The sequence below is a fragment of the Melitaea cinxia genome, chromosome 15 (genome assembly GCF_905220565.1).
Source record: "Melitaea cinxia chromosome 15, ilMelCinx1.1, whole genome shotgun sequence".
Taxonomy (NCBI): Eukaryota; Metazoa; Arthropoda; class Insecta; order Lepidoptera; family Nymphalidae; genus Melitaea; species Melitaea cinxia.
In genome coordinates this window covers 1670308-1691111 of record NC_059408.1, presented here as the reverse complement: position 1 = coordinate 1691111, position 20804 = coordinate 1670308, and the positions used below count along the sequence as shown (strand labels likewise).

The 20804-nt window shown below is 35.1% G+C and overlaps 1 protein-coding gene across 1 annotated transcript in view; it reads left to right on the top strand.

The window, feature by feature from the left end:
• The window catches only part of LOC123660570 (Ig-like and fibronectin type-III domain-containing protein 2), an 81310-nt gene extending 64762 nt beyond the window's left edge, over positions 1–16548 (top strand). The window contains exons 17-27 of the mRNA XM_045595627.1: positions 837–1038; positions 3167–3272; positions 4766–4906; positions 6869–7047; positions 10604–10771; positions 12472–12595; positions 13120–13321; positions 13491–13663; positions 15891–16063; positions 16188–16271; positions 16357–16548. Coding sequence (XP_045451583.1) covers positions 837–1038; positions 3167–3272; positions 4766–4906; positions 6869–7047; positions 10604–10771; positions 12472–12595; positions 13120–13321; positions 13491–13663; positions 15891–16063; positions 16188–16271; positions 16357–16548 — 1744 coding nt within the window. The remainder of the gene's footprint in view (positions 1–836; positions 1039–3166; positions 3273–4765; positions 4907–6868; positions 7048–10603; positions 10772–12471; positions 12596–13119; positions 13322–13490; positions 13664–15890; positions 16064–16187; positions 16272–16356) is intronic.
• The last annotated feature ends 4256 nt before the right edge of the window (positions 16549–20804 follow it).

Here is a 20804-nt window from a genome sequence, read left to right as displayed (position 1 = left end):
GTTGTTGTGCTACGATAAACATTAAATTGATTTAGTAAAAGCAACCGATATAGATTTCGCATTCAGCCTGTAACATTCCACTACTGGGCATAGGCCTCTTTCCCCATGTAAGAGAAGGATCAGAGCTTAATCCACCACGCTGCTCCAATGCGGGTTGGTGGATATATTCCCTACTATGAGTAACGATCGCTATCAGGTGTACATGATAACAACCGGGACCGACGGCTTCACGTGCTCTCCAAGGCACGGTGGGGAGACCCACGAGGACTGCACCATTAGCCAACGTTTAATGTGATATAAGCTTGTCCGTCTCTTAATCTAGTATTCATATACATATGAATTTTTCGTTATTTTTTTTTTAATGATTTGGCTGATATTGTAACTGTAACAACTTCTGTACGAGTATGTCTCTTTTCAAATGAATAAAATATGAAACTTACGTCACCAGTCTCTTCCATTGCTTAGTGTTATTATATGATTCTATTTATTTGTGAATATATATATATATATATATATATCACAATGTATATATATATATATATATATATGAACTCAACTGAATCAGCCTTGCGATGCTCTGTTAGCTTAGCAAAAGCCCTTTTCTCCAAATCGGAGAAGAAATTGAAACTGAATCCACCAAACAGCTTAATTGCGGGTTACGGGAAATTCCCTAACATGAGCCCTCGGTGTTTATAACAACCGCGACTAGCGGCCTTCCGCGCTGGTAAGGATATGGTTATGAGTATTTTGGATTTCGCGAGAGAGTAGATGAAAATATACAGATATAGCTAAAATATATAGTTATCAAACTAATGTAATTTTTATTTTCACATTAGTCTGTACTTCAAGATGCCAAGTCAAACGAACCAGGGTAACGTCACGAAGATCTCCACCTCGGTGACAGGACACACGCTGGAGAAACTGACGCCAAACACCCAGTATGTCGCGTGGGTGAAGGCTCACTCAGACGCCGGAGACTCGTTGCCTTCAGAGACTTTGCTCGCGTGGACTGATCCCGCTTACCCTGCATTTGTCGAGGTATTTAATACTTATAATTAACTGAGGTAGGGTATAACAGGAATTTCCTGCTCAAAATATGGAGCGGCCCGACTGGGGTAGTAGTACCTCGACCTTACAGAAGATCACAGCTAAATAATACTGCTTTCAAGCAGTATTGTGTTCCTGTTGATGAGTAAGGTGACCAGAGCTCCTGGGGGGATTGGGGATTGGGTCGGCAACGCGCTTGCGATGCTTCTGGTGTTGCAGGTGTCTATAAGCTACGGTAATCGCTTACCATCAGGCGAGCCGTACGCTTGTTTGTCGAACTAGTGACATAAAAAAAAAGATTTCTTTAACTTTCTGCGCATATAAATACAAATAGTGTAAATTAGAAAACTTTTGTGCACTATTGCAGTATAAAATTTGCCAAATTAACTATTTTTTTTATTACATCTCACTTTACTTTTAAAATACACCACTGTCACGCATTTCTATAAATGAAAAATATAATAATCAAAATGGTGATTTACAATTCAATAGTAGGGCTTTCGATAAAGATAATATAATATCAGAAAAATTACGTTCGAAAAGAACATTCCATTTCATAGAACATATAGTAAAGATAAAAATTTCATATCACGAGTAAAATTTTCAATAATATTTTCTCTCAATATTCAAAATTTTCATCAACATATCCCATACGTTTTACGACTCGCCCGACTTCACACGACCAGATTACATTATAGATATATCGTCGTGGCGTGGAAGTGCCGATCAACCGTTTTGATATACTTACATAAATTGTCGTTTATGCGTAGTTGTAACTGTTCAAAATTACAAACAATCAAAATTAGCTAGTTAAATTATTGTTTTTTTTTTTTCTTTTTTTTTATTATTTTTTTTTTATTACATTACAATTTCTATTTTATAATCATTACTTGTTATATTTACATCATGTTCTCAAATTTCTTCTATTCTCGTGTCTCACATTGTAATGTAATAAATAAAAAAAAAAAATCTAACTAGCTAATTTTGAATGACATATTTTTATAAGAAATGACTAATTTTTTTAAACTTAACAATTGAAATGATTAATAATGAAAAATGATATATAACATTGAAGAAAAATACATGTGGGTAGAAAAAATAATAATAGGAAAATATAAAAATTAAAATAGGAAGAAAGAAATTATAAATTAAAAAAAATATATATGTAAAGATGCAGTTCAATAGTCAAGTTCGGAGAATTTGATGCCTTGAAATTGTACAAACCAAAAAACTTAATAACTTAAAATTGTGCATATTGTTACCTATCAAATATAAATGTTTTAGTATAAATTTTCAAAATTCATAGAATACAGCTTAAAACATAACTTAAAAATAATATATAATGTATTTGAATTTGGAATCTTACATAATGAAAGAACTTTAATAAGGAGATGTCTATTGACTGCTACATGTAAAGATGCCTGATGATGGTCCAATAAAGGATCGAAACGTCGCATGAATTTGCAATTAGTGGTTTGATCGGCACCTTATGTCCACTTTCCTGCGAACCGTCAAAGAATACTTATAACAAATGGACATAACGATAAATAATGTAAATAAGAATTTTCCAAGGAATTATTAATATTATATTATATATTTTATTATTTATTAACTGTTTTAACCCGGATGTTTTTTCTTTCTTTTTATAAATTAGATAATAGTAACGTATGGTTTTAAATAAAAAAAAACAGAATTTAATAAATAATTTCTAATTTGTTAAAAGTTACAGCAATTTTTATAAAAAATAAAGTTATGAAAATTGATCTGAATAATTGCTGTAAAAACTCGAACGATTAAGACGGATATATCGTGTATTTGAATATTTTATTTAATTTTATACGAATGACATTTTTTTTAAGTTAATATCTTAACTATTCGATGTTATTTAAAATATATAAAGTACTAGCTGACATGGCGAATTTCGTACTGCCTTATTTTTTTTTTCTTAAATATAGTAATCACATATATCAAAATAAAATATAGCCTATCTTTCAAGTTGGGTTAAACTGCACACGGTGCGTAAATTTGATTACAATCGGTTAAGTAGTTTAGGAGTCTATCGCGGACAAACAACGTGACACGTCATTTATATATATAAAGATTCCTTTATTCCCAACAGCCGCCAACAATAAACCCAGTCAACTTGGTGGTGGAACACTCCAGCATGACCATATTGTGCATTGCGATGGGAACACCCACACCAACGATCTCCTTATATATTTCTGGTAAGTTAGTTAATAATTCCCTTGGCTGTATACTTTTATTCCAAAAGAAATTATTTATATAATTGTACTTCTACCTCTTTAATATCCGTATACAGAACCGTTTCCAGTGTATAAGAAAAATACTTCAAGGAATATGCGATATCATTATGTTTGAATTTCAATTACATATATTTACTTATAATATTTATATACGTCTATTATGTTAATTATAATATAATATACAGTAATAATATGTTGTAATAACCTGCTGTGTGGCTACGGCACCAAAGAATATAGCCACCCCTTCTCTTCCCGTGGGTGTCGTAAGAGGCGACTAAGGGATAACACAGTTCCACTACCACCTTGAAACTTATAAAGCTGACCGATGGCGGGATAACCATCCAACTGCTGGCTTTGAAATACACAGGCCGAAGACGGGCAGCAGCGTCTTCGGTGCGACAAAGCCAGTACTGCGGTCATCAACCCGCCTGCCCAGCGTGGTAACTATGGGCAACACACATGAGTTCACGCATTTTTGGCGCGAACTTGTGGAGGCCATGTCCAGCAGTGGACTGCAATAGGCTGGCATGATGATGATGATGAATATGTTAAATGAAAAAGACAATATGTATACTTTGAATTAATTTCTTCCTAACTGATATTGCATTTACTTTCATAAAATGAAAAGTACTGGAAGCGTTTATTCTCATGTCTTTTTGCCCAAAAAAAATTGATATTTATCTATACGCGACCTAAACTCTTAACACAATTGCGACACCCAAATTAAATCTTTCCAAAATAATTGTGTTTGCTCGCAAACATCGACGAGTAATACAACGTGGATCGACGAAAAAAAGTCAAGTAACTACGCGTTATCAAAGATTACTCAAAAAGTAGTTATCAGATTTCGATAACATTTATATTTGATCACATGATGAACATCAGCTTTCGATTAAATTAAAAATTATCAAAATCGGTACACCCAGTAAAAAGTTATTGCAGATTTTTGAGAGTTTCCCTCGATTTCTCTGAGATCCCATCATCAGATCCTGGTTTCCTTATCATGGTACTAAATTAGAGATATCCCCTTGCCAACAAAAAAAGAATTATCAAAATCGGTACATCCAGTAGAAAGTTATGCGGTATAATACAACGTAGGTCGACGAAAAAAGCGTCAAGTAAAAACGCATTATTAGATATAGCTCGAAAAGTATCATCTCAAATAAATTTAAATGGGACCAATTGACACACACCACCTTTCGATTAAAAAGAAATTGTCGAAATCGGTCCACACGGTCAAAAGTTCTGATGTAACATACATAAAAAAAAATACAGTCGAATTGAGAACCTCCTCCTTTTTTGGAAGTCGGTTAAAAAATTCAACCCAACGGTATAAGTTACATTAATAAACTTAATCGGACGGATGATATTATTTCTACTAAAGTTTTTAGTCACGTACAGAGTAATAAATTCCAAGGAACTTCCCCTGAGTTCATTGAGCACGCACTCCCCAGGCCGGCTCGTCCGCCAGGAGGTGTCGCGCCACATGGTGACGGTGGTCCACAACGTGACCAGGGACATGGACCTCATCTCGTGCTACGCGGACAACGGCTACGGCACCCCGATGCAGGCCTCGAGGAAGATCAATATATCGCGTAAGAATTTATGCTGATAACATAACTATGAATAATGATGCATTGATAAATATGTGGTTGAGCAAAAACTCGAAAATAGTTGCACCAATTTGATTGGTTTTTTATTTTAAATGTCTTAAATACTTTGTAGAAAGTTTTCACGGAATGACAAATTAAAAAATTTTTTAATGCCTTTATACAAAGCAAGACAATGTCTATCAGACTAAGTAGTATTCAATAATCAAGATACAATTAAAGAAAAATGAAGTATGTAGTGAAAAATATTTTAACAAACAACAATCCTGAATTTAGAGGAATAACAATTTTAATTGCTGTAAAGTATTTGAAACGTCGGGCATGTGAAAAACATAATAAACCGCAAAAAAATCCGAAAAAGTTGTTCCATTATAATGAGTGAAATTCGCGTAAACATTATAAAATTTTATTTATTTACTAAAACAATATAGCAGTTCTAAAGTATTAAGTAGCTGATTCAATTTCTTGCAAATGTCAATTTAAATGAAATACAATGTTTTTAATTTGCCCATAGTCACCAACCCGCCTGCCCAGCGTGGTGACTATGGGCAAAGCACATGAGTTCACGTTATTTTTGGCGTAAACATGTGGAGGCCTATGTCTAGCAGTGGACTGTATAGGCTGTAATGATGATGACAATGTTTTTATTTAAGTTTAGAGTTTTCTATACACCCCTGATTATATAATACAAGGCCACACCAGCTATTGTCTTGTATCTGTTTCATTTGTTTTTTTACTTATATTGAAGAAAATTAAAAACACTCAAATAAATAAACTTTACCTCAAAAAGAATAAAGATAGTTTGAACAGTTGTTAAATGCAACACCCAACTAATTCTACAACATTTCGATCTGACAAACCGATTTGTTGAGCCAAGTTGCTTCAATACATACCGTACTTTTGGGTACAAATAGTGTTTAGTGCGAAAGCTTAATTAAAACCGTACAAATGGAGAACTTTGTTGCTCCAATTTGTAAGATAGCTGTAGTTCAGTTCGCGCTTTTGGCGATTTGTTAAGCAAACTTCTGCAATTGCAGGTTTTTGCAATTAAGCGCACAGCTGTTGTAAACATTGTGAATATTTCATTTCATTGAATATTTGCCTTAAAATGTAATAGTACTTTTGTAGGGAAGGAAGGGCAAGTCAGTGTATCATTATTTGGCAAATGCCTGTACTGAATTATAGATGCGAAAAGCGTGTAGTTTAACATAAGGTGTCTGACTAAATCACTAATTGTATTAAACCTTTGTAGATATTCTTTTTACTCATAAATTACTATTAGTTATTGAAAAAATATGAAGTAGATCACAATAGAAAATTTTCAACTCAAAATATGGAACAGCACGATTGAAGAAGTTACCTCGACCTTACAGAAGATCACAGCTAAACAATACTGTTATCAAGCAGTGTTGTGTTCCTGTTGTTAAATAAAGTGAGCGGGGTTCCTGGGGGGATAGGGTTGGCAACGCTCTTGCGATGATTCTGGTGTTGCAGACTTATAAAGCTACGGTAATCCCTTACCATCAGGTGAGCCGTACGCTTGTTTGCAGATCTAATTATAAAATATTTATATATATATATATATATATATATATATATATATATATATATATATAATGAAAGAAAATTCATTACGCTACTTCTCTTTATATTACCGGATACAATATTATGATTATATTATAATATGTAACATTTTGATATCAATAATTGATTAAGATAAGGCCGATACAATTAACATACAAAACAATACAAATCTTCTTTACTGTATAGTAAGTATTAGTTTAGTGTATACCAAAAATAAACTAACAAAGAATAAACCAAACGCAAAATATACAAATGTACAAGACGTAGCCTCGCTAAAGGAACTATCTCTTCCAGAAAACCTTTCGGAATGGACATCTAAGTAGTCATAATCAATACTTCATCTATTTTCCCTTTCATCTTTAGATATACCATCAATTCAAGCCTCTGGTATCACAATGGCTGCAGCCGGTGACTCAGTGATCCTGGAGTGCAGGGTTGAAGCATTACCCAAACCCACAATTGCTTTCTGGAGGGACGCTAATGGACGAACACCAGTCATCGATGGACCTAACTACACCATACAGTTGCTGTCGGACCCAGAGGTAAATATGGCCTATATAACTGATATTGCTGGAAGGTGGAAAGAAATGGTAGTCTTAACTTGTCAAGTAACAAAGCAGCAACATAGCAGTGGAATCGTCAGAGAAATATTGGTCAATCCTATTTTTCAATTCTTAAATTTAATGACAATAGCGCAGTGGTCAAACCCGGAACATGCCAAACATTTGTAGTGTTTGATTTTTGTGTATTTTTGGACTATATTTTGTCCAGTGGATGAGGATTAAGATGACACGTTTGTTTATTAAAAACTATTAAAATGAGTCATTAAAAATTGTGTAATCAAAGTTAGGTTTAGTCCGTATTATATTTTACGTCTAGGATAAAAAAAAATCTTGAAAATGTTCACTTTATTAGGTCATAGTAAATTTGCGACATCTAAAGCGATATTATAAAAATATAGTCCCTTTACTTGTAACAAATTTTAATTTTAAAACGATCTTCATAACAAAGAAAATAATAATGCAATTAACGTAACGCCTCATCAGATAAACTAAACAACCTTGTAGTGATCCAGAAGTTACAAAACTGACTTATAAGACAATTATTTATTAGCATTGAGAATCAAGTCTGCACGCCGCCTTCACTCTAATCAGTTCCAATATACTGACTTTTTGAACACAAAATTATTGAATTCTAAAGATTTATTCTCATAAAAGGCCTAGTCATCTACGAAATTAATCCTTACAAGAGGTTACTTCATTAAAAATGGTCTACAAGAGCCTAAAACCTCTTACTAATCGTCTTTCAAAGCTATCTGCAATCTTAAAAATTGACTAAAAGAAAACACGAGGACAAGAACTAATTTAGAAATAAATTTAAAAGCTTACAAAGAAATCTCGTGAGATTTCTCAAGAGCAATTGACATTCTAGATTCCATTGTCAGGGCAAAGTAGCGAGCTAGAATGATTCTTCCTATAAATGAACTCCCGCTGACGACTCAATTCAAGGTGAAGTCACTTAAATATATGAGTTTCGAAGTAATATTAGAATGTCTTAAAAATAGTTTTTAGGTGAAATTATATTGATTCTATTTTAGTAGGAAATATATATTAATATACAGCAGGAAATACCTTCCACAAAATATAGTAAAACTCGACCGGGGAAGTACCTAAACATGACAGAAGCCGAACAATACTACCCTCAGATTATGTTGTATTCCTGTAGTGAATATAATAGCCAGAGCTTCTGGTGATTCAAAATAATTTGACCCTACCCCGACTTTTTTTGATTCCCGCTCGTTGCAAATATTTTTATTTTTATACAAATATTATTTGGTCATGGTGTATGTTGTACTTGTGGGCTATACACCGTGCCTCGAATACTTAAGTGTTAGAAAAAACCGTAAAGAAAATTTTCAATTGCAATACTTCTATTCCAAAAATACCTCACAGAATAACATATTCTATACTTGTTCATTTCGACGCTCATGTGTCGATTGAAATGAAAGCAAAATTGTATCTATAAATGCAGGTCAAACAGCGTCAAATTTCTGATTTAGTACATTTATAATTCATCAATCATATTTATGATACGTCATCAATTTATTAACTATCTATTGACACATACGACGTTTATCTTCCTGTACAGTTTGCTTGAAGCTTTAGGCTTATTGATAAACTTTGATTGATTGTGTAATCCGACACTAATCCTTATTCGCCAATTAATATTAACATCGTCTATTGAACAGAGACAAAGCAATGCTACTACATAACTATTGTGACAACTATAGAATATATACTATGCATTCGTAAAAGTCAATTCTTGGGGGTAGATACATAAAAGCGATATTATTAGAGCTTTTATTAATTATCTTGATGAAATCCAGAAATATGTAATAAAATTTACAACTTTACAGTACTGCATACGTCCCACAGCTGGGCAACAATTAAACTTGTTAAAAAACATTATTGATAATGTACGAATTCTAGATAAGCTATAAAAAACCTGTTATTAAGAAATATGAAATTTAAAACAGTTCCTACTTGTATGTAGCTGACTTTATTTTGTTTAAAACTTAAAACATTCGAAAAAGCACAACATTTAAAATAATATAATAGACAAAATCTATAGTAATATTATAAAGCTAAAGTTTGTTTGTTTGTTTGAACGCGCTAATCTCGGCAACTACTGGTCCGATTTAAAAAATTCGTTTAGTGTTAGATAGCCCATTTATCGAGGATGGCTATACATCATAACACTAAGACCACCTTAGCGGAGCACCAATGAAGAATGTTTCAAAATCGGTTTTTTCCTTTTGAGAGCTTCCGCCGCGTGCCCTGCGTAAACAGTAAAAGTTTTTCGAAAATCATGTACGACAGAATTGTTCCTATTCCACGCAAACACAGTCGCAGGCAGAAGCTAGTAATGTATATAATGTACTGTAAATTACTACATTTATACATTTACACTAATATACGATCGACTTAATTTGTTTTTCAACAATAAATTTTGAAGTCCTTTTTTATAAACTAACTCCAAATTTGTGCATAAGTTGTCGATTGAATTATCTATTTTTCTTTCATTTGAATATTCTGTACTGTGTGGCTACGGTACTAAAGAATATAGCCACCTCCTCTCTTCCCGTGGGTGTCGTAAGAGGCGACTAAGGGATAACACAGTTCCGCTACCACCTTGGAACTTAAAAAGCCGACCGGTGGCGGGATAACCATCTAACTGTTGGCTTTGAAATACACAGGCCGAAGACGGGCGTACAGCGTCTTCGGTGCGACAAAGCCAGCCCTACGGTCACCAACCCGCCTGCCCAGCGTGGTGACTATGGGCAAAACACATAAGTTCACGTTATTTTTGACGTAAACTTGTGGAGGCCTATGTCCAGCAGTGGACTGTATAGGCTGTAATGATGAATGATGAATATTCTGTATGTGTGTGACGACATGTGTCACTATCGGGTATGAAATTCGAACCGCTAACGTGATCGCTAAATGCGACCACTGCATTAACACGTATCAATAAATTGTAGGTACCGATGATCCCAATATATCGTTATTTCGACACCTGATGATGATCATCAATTTGCACCTGCTATATAATAACAAATACAACATAATTTTGTCTTTGAATAATGCATTAAGCTTTAATTTACAGTTATATAATTGCCGATTGTTACTTGTAGTTTGTGAAAAAAATGTGGTGTCGTGGGGCACCAGATAGGAACAAATGTCCTTATTATAAAATATTAATTTCAAGTTATATTCGAGGTATAAAGAAAATTATTATTCGGGTATACATTGTTTATTAGGTTTTTTAATCGATAAATAAAAAAAAGTAAAAAAATCTTTTTTAAAAAACAAGCTTTTATTTGAATGCGCTAAAACAAAAAAAAATATTTTTTAATTAAAATTTTAATAATTAAAATCAATCACATTAAGTTATTTAATTTACTTATTTATGTGGACAAGTACATCTCGCGACATATCTTTTCGACTAGTATTAGTACGAAAATGCAATGTGCGTCTTTCCGCTTCATTATTTTTGCTTTTCATTCAAACATTTGCTTTGAAATTATTTATTTAACAGGATCAAACAAAATATACAATGCGGTTGATAATAAAGAAAATAAGCAAAGCAGATGAAGGAGATTACTTCTGTCACGCCGAGAACGCCTTCGGAAAAACTTTGAGACCGGTGTCCGTTCGACTTCGGTCAAGCAACCCTCATCACAACGTCACCGAATGCTGTACTCAGGTCAGTGTAAGCTAAGAATACGTGTCACTCACAAAATATCTTTAGAATTTATGAATTTCAATAAGAAATTATTATTTGTGATTATAAGTAAACAAAATTTTTTATATTTTATACTGCGTCGTTTGTGAATGACCAAATAAAAATGTTATATACCTACAATGTTTCTATGTTATTACGATGTAGAAATAGTATTAACAATTTTGCATGTAATTAAAAAATAATAATAATAAATATAAAAAAAGACTCAAGTTTATAAAATAAATCATGACAATATTTTAATAGCAAATAAATCTATTTAGGAGAATGTTGTATTTTTTTTTTTATGTCACTAGTTCGGCAAACAAGCGTACGGCTCACCTGATGGTAAGCGATTACCGTAGCTTATAGACGCCTGCAACACCAGAAGCATCGCAAGCGCATTGCCGACCCAATCCCCAATCCCCCCAGGAGCTCTGGTCACCTCACTCACCAACAGGAACACAATACTGCTTGAAAACAGTATTATTTAGCTGTGATCTCCTGTAAGGTCGAGGTACTACCCCAGTCGGGCTGCTCCATATTTGGGCAGGAAATTCCTGCTGTGCCCTACCTCAGTTGTATGTAATATGTTGTTATTTTTCATAGGAATTATATTTCAATATATTCAATAAATATTTAGGAGAAACTCATCAAATATTTTGAACGTTAATATAATAATTTCGGTTATCAAAGCAAGTGTATCAGTTGACTGGTTCGAATTCAATTTGACAACAATACTGTTACTTGTTTCGATGGAATCAGCCTTAAATAACTTATCTACGTCGATAGACGACAGACAGACTTGAGAGGGTGACAGTGCTTCGAACTTTCCAACTTTGGAATTGCTTCGTCACCTGACCCTACACAATATATTATTCAGCTTTTGAAATAAGTATTGTCGTCGAACTTTGACTACGTTGAAGTTTAGGAAAAGTTTTGTAATTGTTCTTTTACGTTGTTGTTATATCATAAGTTAAAGTTATATATATGTAATAAATTTAGTTGAATGTGTATTTCATTGAATATAGTATATTATTATTATGTATTTTACATGACGATGAAAATTTAATCCGTTTTTTTCGTTTGCGAGTAAAATCAAATATTTTTTTTCTGTATTGTTCTGTATATTGTTATTTTGATTATTATTGATAAGTATTATTATAACGAAACCAAAAACCCCATTATCAAAAGTTAAACCTACAGTCAAAATTTTTTATTCCCAATCTGAATTTGATTATTTGATAAACGAAATGAACAATTACTTCCAAGATTGCAATAATAAATACTTGCTGTAGTTTCCCTTTAAAAATGGCCTACTAAACTTTATTCGGATACTTTTCCGAATTAATGACGATCTTTTTTTTCTATTTTGATTTTGGTACTTTCTACATTATTTTTTTTTTCTATTTTGATTTTGGTACTTTCTACATTATTTTTTTCTATTTTGATTTTGGCACTTTCTACAGCAATGCTGTAAATGTCAGTCCCATTTTAACGATCTTCAAATTTGTCTTGTATTAAACTTATAGCTCGACATTTAGATAGATTAGATTTAAAAAATTTCTCACAATTCAATCTGTTTCTCATTCATTAATACATTTACATTATACATTTTTCAGCACCAAGGTTTTATTTGTATAAAAAAAAGACACAACCTAAAAAATTTTTTAATATTTTTTCAGATGAATGTTTCATCAGCGTGCATCGATGCGTGCAGCTTCCATTTAGATATGGACAACATTATGGACCGACCTGAATGCATGAATGACTTCGACAAGCTCATGAAGTGTGCAGCTGATGGATCTGGTAAGATAGTTTTTTCCATTCTGACCAAAAAACTCAAAACTATATTTTATGATTGATTCAGTCCATAACATCTCACTTTTCGTGAAGAAAAAAATATATTCGCTGTTAATTATTTTAATGAATAAAGAGATGAACGTCCAATGTAAGCTTTATAAACTAATAAAGGATGAGAATACACGCACAGCTAATATTTAAATATAAATAAAAAAATATTAAAATATTTACATTTTTGTGAATTAATTTTTTTCAATAACTAAAATCAATTAAAAACAAATATTAACATTATTTCCACTTTATTTGTTAACGGCTTTTAAGAAAGTATTTATTTTTTGTTAATTTTTTCAAAGGTTTTCACTTTCCAAATTGGCATCAGCTTCGCCTTAAAAAATAATTAAAATAAATAATAACTACTGTCTATAAGTTACTCTTCAAAGGTATTATCTACCTTACTTTAATAATGAAATTTATGATTTTGTTTGTTGGTTGATGACGAGTCAATGTCTTACATGAGCAATCATTACCAGACCACCGAAGCTGCTGCGCTTCCTGGGGCGTCCCTCGCAACTGCCTAGAGCTGTGCCGCGGGGGGCCGGCCTCCAGGGCCTGTGCGCTGCAACACGCCAGGCGGGCTCTAGCCTGCTTCAGAGACTCCGGCGCCAAGATGCCTGGCCCGCCGAGGAACTTGAAGGCACATGTTGCGCCTACACCTAATGCTGTTCTTCTAAGGTACATATTTGAAATACAGTTTTGCTAAAAAAAACACATTTTTTGTCGTCAAGCAGATTTAGTCTTTATAATATTAATTTAACTTGTTCCCAAAAATATTTCAATACAAAAACAGCAAAAATTTTTCATACATAAGGTTATCTAATTCCTATTCACAATAAATTTCAAGCTGGGAGCCACCACGCAAAAATCCAGATACTGTATACCTATACCGAGTATTCTGGCGAGCGTATGGAGCCAAGGTACCGGAAAAGCTGGACACCAGCGAGACGAGTGTGGTCCTTACAGGATTACAAGATGATGTTAAATACGAATGCGTCGTAAAAGCAGCTAATGATGTTGGTAAGTAATTCAAAATCAAAAAAATTCTTAGTAAAAAGTTGAAAACCCTCTTGTATTCTTCTGTTTAGGAACTGTCTATCTATTAGATCGATATACCCCTCATACGTACAAAGCCCTTCGAACCATCTTTTTTAATGCGCACGGCCAAGGAGTGGAATTCCCTGCCGGCGTCTATATTTCCGAGTTCATACAACCCGAACATGTTTAAAGCGCGAGTGAACAGGCCTCTTCTGGGCGAGCTCGCTCCATCTTTGACCGCGTCTGTGCTCTAGAGTTAGACTGGGGTCAAGAGTAAGCCCATTATATAATTTAAAAAAAATATATCTATCTATGGCCTTTACATCTATTGCAGATGTTTTAAGCAGTGTAAATCCGTCTTGGTTTCACCGCTCTTGAGATTATGGTGGTGGAGTGTCCTCTCCACAGATGTTAACTGCTTTTGCCTGGGTTTGAATTTAGAAAATGCAGGTTTTCCCACTGCCTACACCGACCTTGCCAGCGAGACCTACAGGAACGACAAGTCGCTACGTGTGGAGCTGGTTCGGTTGCAGGACTTGATTCGTGTCTTACGGGGATCCGCTCCGAGTACCTTAGTCGCCTCTTACGACACCTGGTACTCGAGGGGGGCACTATTCTATTCTGCCGATGCCCCACGGCAACTGGCACAGAAAATGTCAGATAGTTGGATATTAAAGAAATGTCTCATTTCTATTACGTATTAAGTGATTCAACAGCTTCGTTACTATCATTGTCCTTAGTCCGTCTATGGCAGACGATTTAGACAGTGTCAGACAAACACTGTGTCGCCTAGGACACTCTTCAGGAAAACGCAGAGTTGCCTAAGCTCTGCGCCACCCTCTCGACCTCACTAGCTAGGCCCACAGGAACGACGAGTCGATACGTGTGGAGCCAGTTCGGCTGCAGGAGTCTTTCGCATTTTAGAGCTATGCAACGAATGCTTGACGGAGACGCAATTCCGGGTTTCGAATGAAGTTTTCCTTCTCCAGGACCCTGATGATTTTGAGCCAGGTTTATACCTCGGTCGCCTTTTACGACCCCCACGGTAAGAAAGGGGGTGGTGCTATTCTACTCGGCCAACACCACACGGCATAACACACGCATATATACTCTTTTTTTAATGTTCAAACTTATAATTTAAATTAATTATGGTCAAATTTCGACCACTAGGCAACCCAGTGGACCACTTGTATTTATTAATATACCTGTTTATACCCATCACCTAGTAATTACACCAGGAAAATAATCCAACCCAACCCAATATTTGCATTTTCTACAAGCTGACAGTAGGTATTTTTGTTCTTTTAACTTTTTGAATTAAATATAGCCGGGCTAGGGTTTTTCAGGCAACTCTTTTTTCAATTATTTCTAATTTTCTAATATACAAAAATAAATAAAAAATAATTTTCATCCATTAAGCAGATGGGTGAAGTTCGTCTCTAGTTTGTCTTCTACTATAAATTACTACATTAAATTTACAATTCCATTTTTAGTTATTACAATACAAAAAAAAAAATTCTTAGTGCATGACTAAATTCTCTGACAATACTACCAAAAATCTAATATAATATGCATTCCATTTTCTTTTCATCAAACATTTTTTTTTTTTTTATCTTTTCAAGCATTAAATTTTTGTGAGCTTAACAACATAATATTTGAGATGGTACAAGCTCAATAATGCATAAAATAATAATTTATGTACAACTGTTAATGAAATGTTTTAACATTTTCTTATTTTCATCAAATTTGTTCTAAAATATATATAAAGAGATGTCTTTGGCCTCTTCTAATCCTAATTGATAAGCGAGATCATGTAGTAGATCTTTACTTCCGTAATGAGACTACTTGTTGCTAACATCTCAAGTTGTTGCATAATAATTATAGTCTTTTTTGGTCAAACCTTTATTCCACGACCGTGGCGACTGGTCAGGATTTTGCAACGGTGCAAACTCTGACACACCGGGAATTTGTTCCGGCCATAGCTCGGGAGAACCTAGGTCCAGCTTTTCTAAAAGCTCAGTAAGCTTTCTTCTGGGGACGTTAGAGGAATATCATCTTTTATTAAGGAATTTTGTTTCGCGGCGATTTTCTTGAATTTGTCAAAATCGTTACTAGGTTTTACAATAATGTTTGTACAAATGATTTGTTATTATGTTTTTTTTAAGTGCAATAAAGAATAATAATAATGTTTGTTTATTTTCATCTTCAGGTACATCATCTCTCAGTCAACCTATAATGTTCACAACAGCCGGCCAGGAAACTGACACTGCCGCAGCTCCGGTGTCTACTTCAGGAACAGCTTCAGCTGTTGGTGTGGCGGTAGCTTGCATATTGGTAGCCGCTATACTCCTGGCTGCAGGAATGTATTACAGACATAGAAAGGTAGCTTATATCATCATTCCGTCATTAATTTGTTCAATAAACATTTAGTTTTTTTTTAATGTGAGCTATTTTCTATAAAAATCTTACGATAGTACAAGTCTTAAATATTCGTTACTACTTTCAGAACCTCAGATTAAAAGCACAAGGTGGAGTCGCATTTGAGAACCCTAGCTACCTCCGCGAGCCGAACCCAGACAGCGGCATAAATGTAAATATATTTTGATAACTTTAAGATTTCCATCGCAAACTTTTACAATAGGATATAGTAAATAATGATGCGTTTCAATCTACAGGGCACAATGCCAAACGGCACAGCGAACGGTGAAAACGGCGTCCCAAACGGAATATCAAACAGCGCAGCTTGGAGACAGGAGACCCAGAGCCCCGGGACCGCGCTGGCGTCGGCGCGGGAAGTCGACCCGAGCCTGTACGAGGAGCTGAAGCTCGGGCACGACGGCGCGGGCTTCAAGCGCCTGAAGCCGTAGCCCGCGGCCGCGCGCTCGCCGCGCCGCTCGCCGCGCCTCTCCCCGCGCGTGGCCCCGGCCGACTGGGCGGCGCCCGACTGAGCGGCCCCGACTGGCGGCCCCGACTGGCGGCCCCGACTGGCGGCGCCCGACTGAGCGGCGCCCGACTGCGACGACGCCTTGCAGCATTGTAATGAAACAACTTCTTCCGGATTTTATCGCAGTTTATTAAGTTTTTTAAATGCCAAACGTTTTTTTTTTTTTTTTTTGTATATAAAGTTATGTCCACGGGCTTTTAGTGCCCGTGCTTTTGTTATTCCGATTTTTAGTTTTATTACTGATCGTTCACTTGTTACACTGCAGCTTACATTAAGAGAACTAATTATTAATGCCCGACGTTGACGTTGTTGTCGAATGTCCTCCCGTTACCACGTTTGCTGTAAAGTATCCAAAACGTCGGACATTTAAAAGGCTTAATAAACCGCGATAAAATCCGTAAAAATTGTTGCATTATAATGAGTGAAATTCGCGTAAATATTAGAAAACAATAAACGTTTGTTACTGAACGTCTAACTCGTTCTGGACTTATGCTCTTTGCTTCTTATTTTTACTTTGTTTGAGTAGATTGAAAGATAATAATTCGTTTTAGCAGTAAAGAGCATTTGAACAGACATTTTACACGGATACCGCTGCGTGGTGTGTCGGGAATGTCAATATACAAGCGCGACGTCAACACGTCCTTGCACTCGCACGTTAGTTCGATACGGAACATTTTTAGTGACCACCAAATATAATTGTAGTATTTTTGCGGGTACGGGACATGAGCAATAATATATTAGATATTGAGACCAAACCGTGTCTGAGCGGAGGGTAGACAAATATATTTTCAATAACATACTTAATGTGATTTAAACCAAAAAAAAAAACATGTAAATAATGTATTCGCTAAACACCACAGGAGCTGTTAATAATAACAGCGACTGTGGTTTCTAGCGAGTAAATTATATCTAGTGTAATGTAGCATCAGTTTTGAAGAAGTAATTTAGATCGTTCTATAAAAAATGTGCCTTCGAACAATTTATGAAGTAGGTTAGACTTAGTTACTGTTTGGTCTGTAAAAATGTAACTAATGTACATACACATTCCATAAGGACCTAAGTAAAAGTAACGAATTATTGTTTATATATCATTATCGAGATATAAATTAGAATTTGGTAATGAAACAAAATGTATATAGAATTTGTCCTTTGAATGAAACATTTGTTCACTTTGTAAAACTTTCTCTTTATTTTCTAAAGAATAGATTTTTATAATTATTTTGTTATACCAGTGTTTCATATGTTTTGGAATAGTACTGTCATTCTACGTATGTTTTTGTAAGGTAGGGGGCAAAAAAACTTAGTTGAAGTAAATCAACGCCATCTATTGAGTATATACGATAACCTTAGTTCAAGTAATGAATAAAATAGATGGAGACAAAACAATAGTCTAATTTTGCACAAAAACATACGCAGCGTGATAATTTTAAATGTGCTCAGCAGATAATGTGATCAAGTAGTTTTTATTAGGAACTTCTTCCAATCTCATAAAGTAATTTAGTTAAAGACGGATGTGATTAGATTTGTAAATAATATTAATAAAAAAATATATTTAAAGAAAGTTTTATTGATGCAACCAACCTCCTTCGTGTCATCGTTAACGAGTCCTATGAAACTTGAATTGTTTTACATTAATATGAAGAGAGATTTTGAATTAAACAACTTGACCTTTTTGTGAAATATATGTTATAAACATATGGTTACGTGTCATAAATAATGGAAACAAATAACGTACAAAAATTACTTAATTTAGCGTAACTAAATCTATAATTATAAAAAGAATTATTGAATAAAAGTTTGTTGAGATGATAAAAAATTTGTATTTTGTAATAAAAATACAGACTATAAATACTAATTAAATAAAATAATAATTCAGAAATGTTATAACTAGCTAACACAAGTAATCGCAAGTTTGAGTCTGGCTTATGACAGATGTTTTTATACACATCTGCCTATCGCAGTCCACTGCTCGACTAGGCCTCCCCAAGTTCGAGTCAAACGTACCGGTTTCCCATATTTCCTATCCAGCCTCCACTGGTAATCAAAATAGCCGGGAATAGTGGGGTTGACGGGAAGTAGGGACTGAAATTTTTGGTGCGTGCTCGAGAATTTTGCCCATAGTCACCACGCTGGGCAGACGAGTTGGTGACCGCAGTGCTGGCTTTATGGCACCGAAGATGCTGCTGCCCGTCTTCGGTCTGTGCATTCAAAAGCCTGCAGTTGGATGGTTATCCCGCCATCAGTCGGCTTCACCAGTTCCAACATAATAATGAAAGTTTGTGGTGTACTGTGTGGCTACGGTACTAAAGAATTTAGCCACCCCCTCTCTTCCCGTGGGTGTCGTAAGAGGCGACTAAGGGATAACACAGTTCCACTACCACATTGGAACTTAAAAAGCTGACCGGTGGCGGGATAACCATCCAACTGCTAGCTTTGAAATACACAGGCCGAAGACGGGCAGCAGCGTCTTCGGTGCGACAAAGCCAGCACTGCGGTCACCAACCCGCCTGCCCAGCGTGGTGACTATGGGCCAAACACATGAGTTCACGCTATTTTTGGCGTAAACTTATGGAGGCCTATGTTCAGCAGTGGACTGTGATAGGTTGTAATGATGAATGAAAGTTTGTTATCCCGTAGTCGCCTCTTATGACACCCAAGGGATGAGAGAGGGTAGCTGTATTATAGGTGGCGAATGCTAGCGCGACCCCATCTCGCCCCACCCAGGCGTATGACTGCTCACACGTGGTGGTTATTAGTCAGTAGGACTCTGACATAACCCTCCGCGCTGGAGAGTATCCATGATGGATTTTCCCCACGTAAAAAAAAGGGTGGCTGTATTATAAACTGCACTAGCTATATACATAATATTATCAGCTGTAAATATTTGAATTTATCTGGTGGTTTATGCGGAATATTAACAAATCCTAGTATTTGTATAAATACAAATATTTTCTTCGTGCGGGAGTGAAATCCGCGACCACTGACGTTAAGACAACTACTCTCACCACTATACCAGATATCTTATTATTCCAGATATTTTATATATTTATTGTAGAAGAAGCAACCTATTGTTAATGTTATGATAAACAAAAATAAATTCTATAAATTTCACTCTACTTGATAATGAAGTAAAAAAAAAGAATGAATTAAAAACAGTTACACAACACAAAACTTACAAATCACTAATCTACTGAAAACAGGTGAATAGTTGAAACACGTGGGTATATTCTTTTTAATTAAGTATTTTGTGAAAAAGGCCGAAGACGGGCAGCAGCGTCTTCGGTGCGACAAAGCCAGCCCTGCGGTCACCAACCCGCCTGCCCAGCGTGGTGACTATAGTCAAAACACATGAGTTCACGTTATTTTTGGCGTAAACTTGTGGAGGCCTTTGTCCAGCAGTGGACTGTATAGGCTGTAATGATGTAATGATGATGATGATTTTGTGAAAAATAAAGACGTCTGTAAAGAGTAAATTTTAAATCAAATCATATTAAAATAATGTAAAAAAACATACTCTGAGAGCACGTTAAGCCGTCGCGTCGGTCCCGATTGTTATCATGACAGCGATCGTTACTAATAGTAGGGAACATATCCGCCGACCCGCATTGAAGCAGCGTGATGGATTAAGCTCTGATCCTTCTCCTACACGGGAAAAGAGGCCAATGCCCAGCAGTGGGATATTATAAGCTGAAGCAAACGAGATATAACTACGTATTTATCTATTAACATAGAGTAATTAGATTCACTAATTTTTGTCAATATTGATTCTTCGGTCACTGCATTCTTTATAACGCTAAAGTGTCAACGACCTGAGTATAATGGACTCCTAACCTGTGAAGTCATAAACATAAGGATATAAGCTACATTGTTTTAGTGCAGCCATTGTAATAGGGATATTTATATTGATAGTGTTTTTTGCTTTATTTTTTCGGAAGAAAATTAAACATAGAAAAAAAACGGTTTTTATAACTAAATGGTATATCATATAAATCACAATAGACTATTAAAATAAACCCTATACACATTATACCTAATTGTCTCCTCGCAAACGAAAAAAAAAACTATTTCAATTCATATTTTCATCATCATCAGCTTTCGCTTAAAAGAAAATGCATAAAAGTCGGTACACCCAATAAAAAGTTATGAGGTAACACACATAAAAATACAGTTGAATCGAGA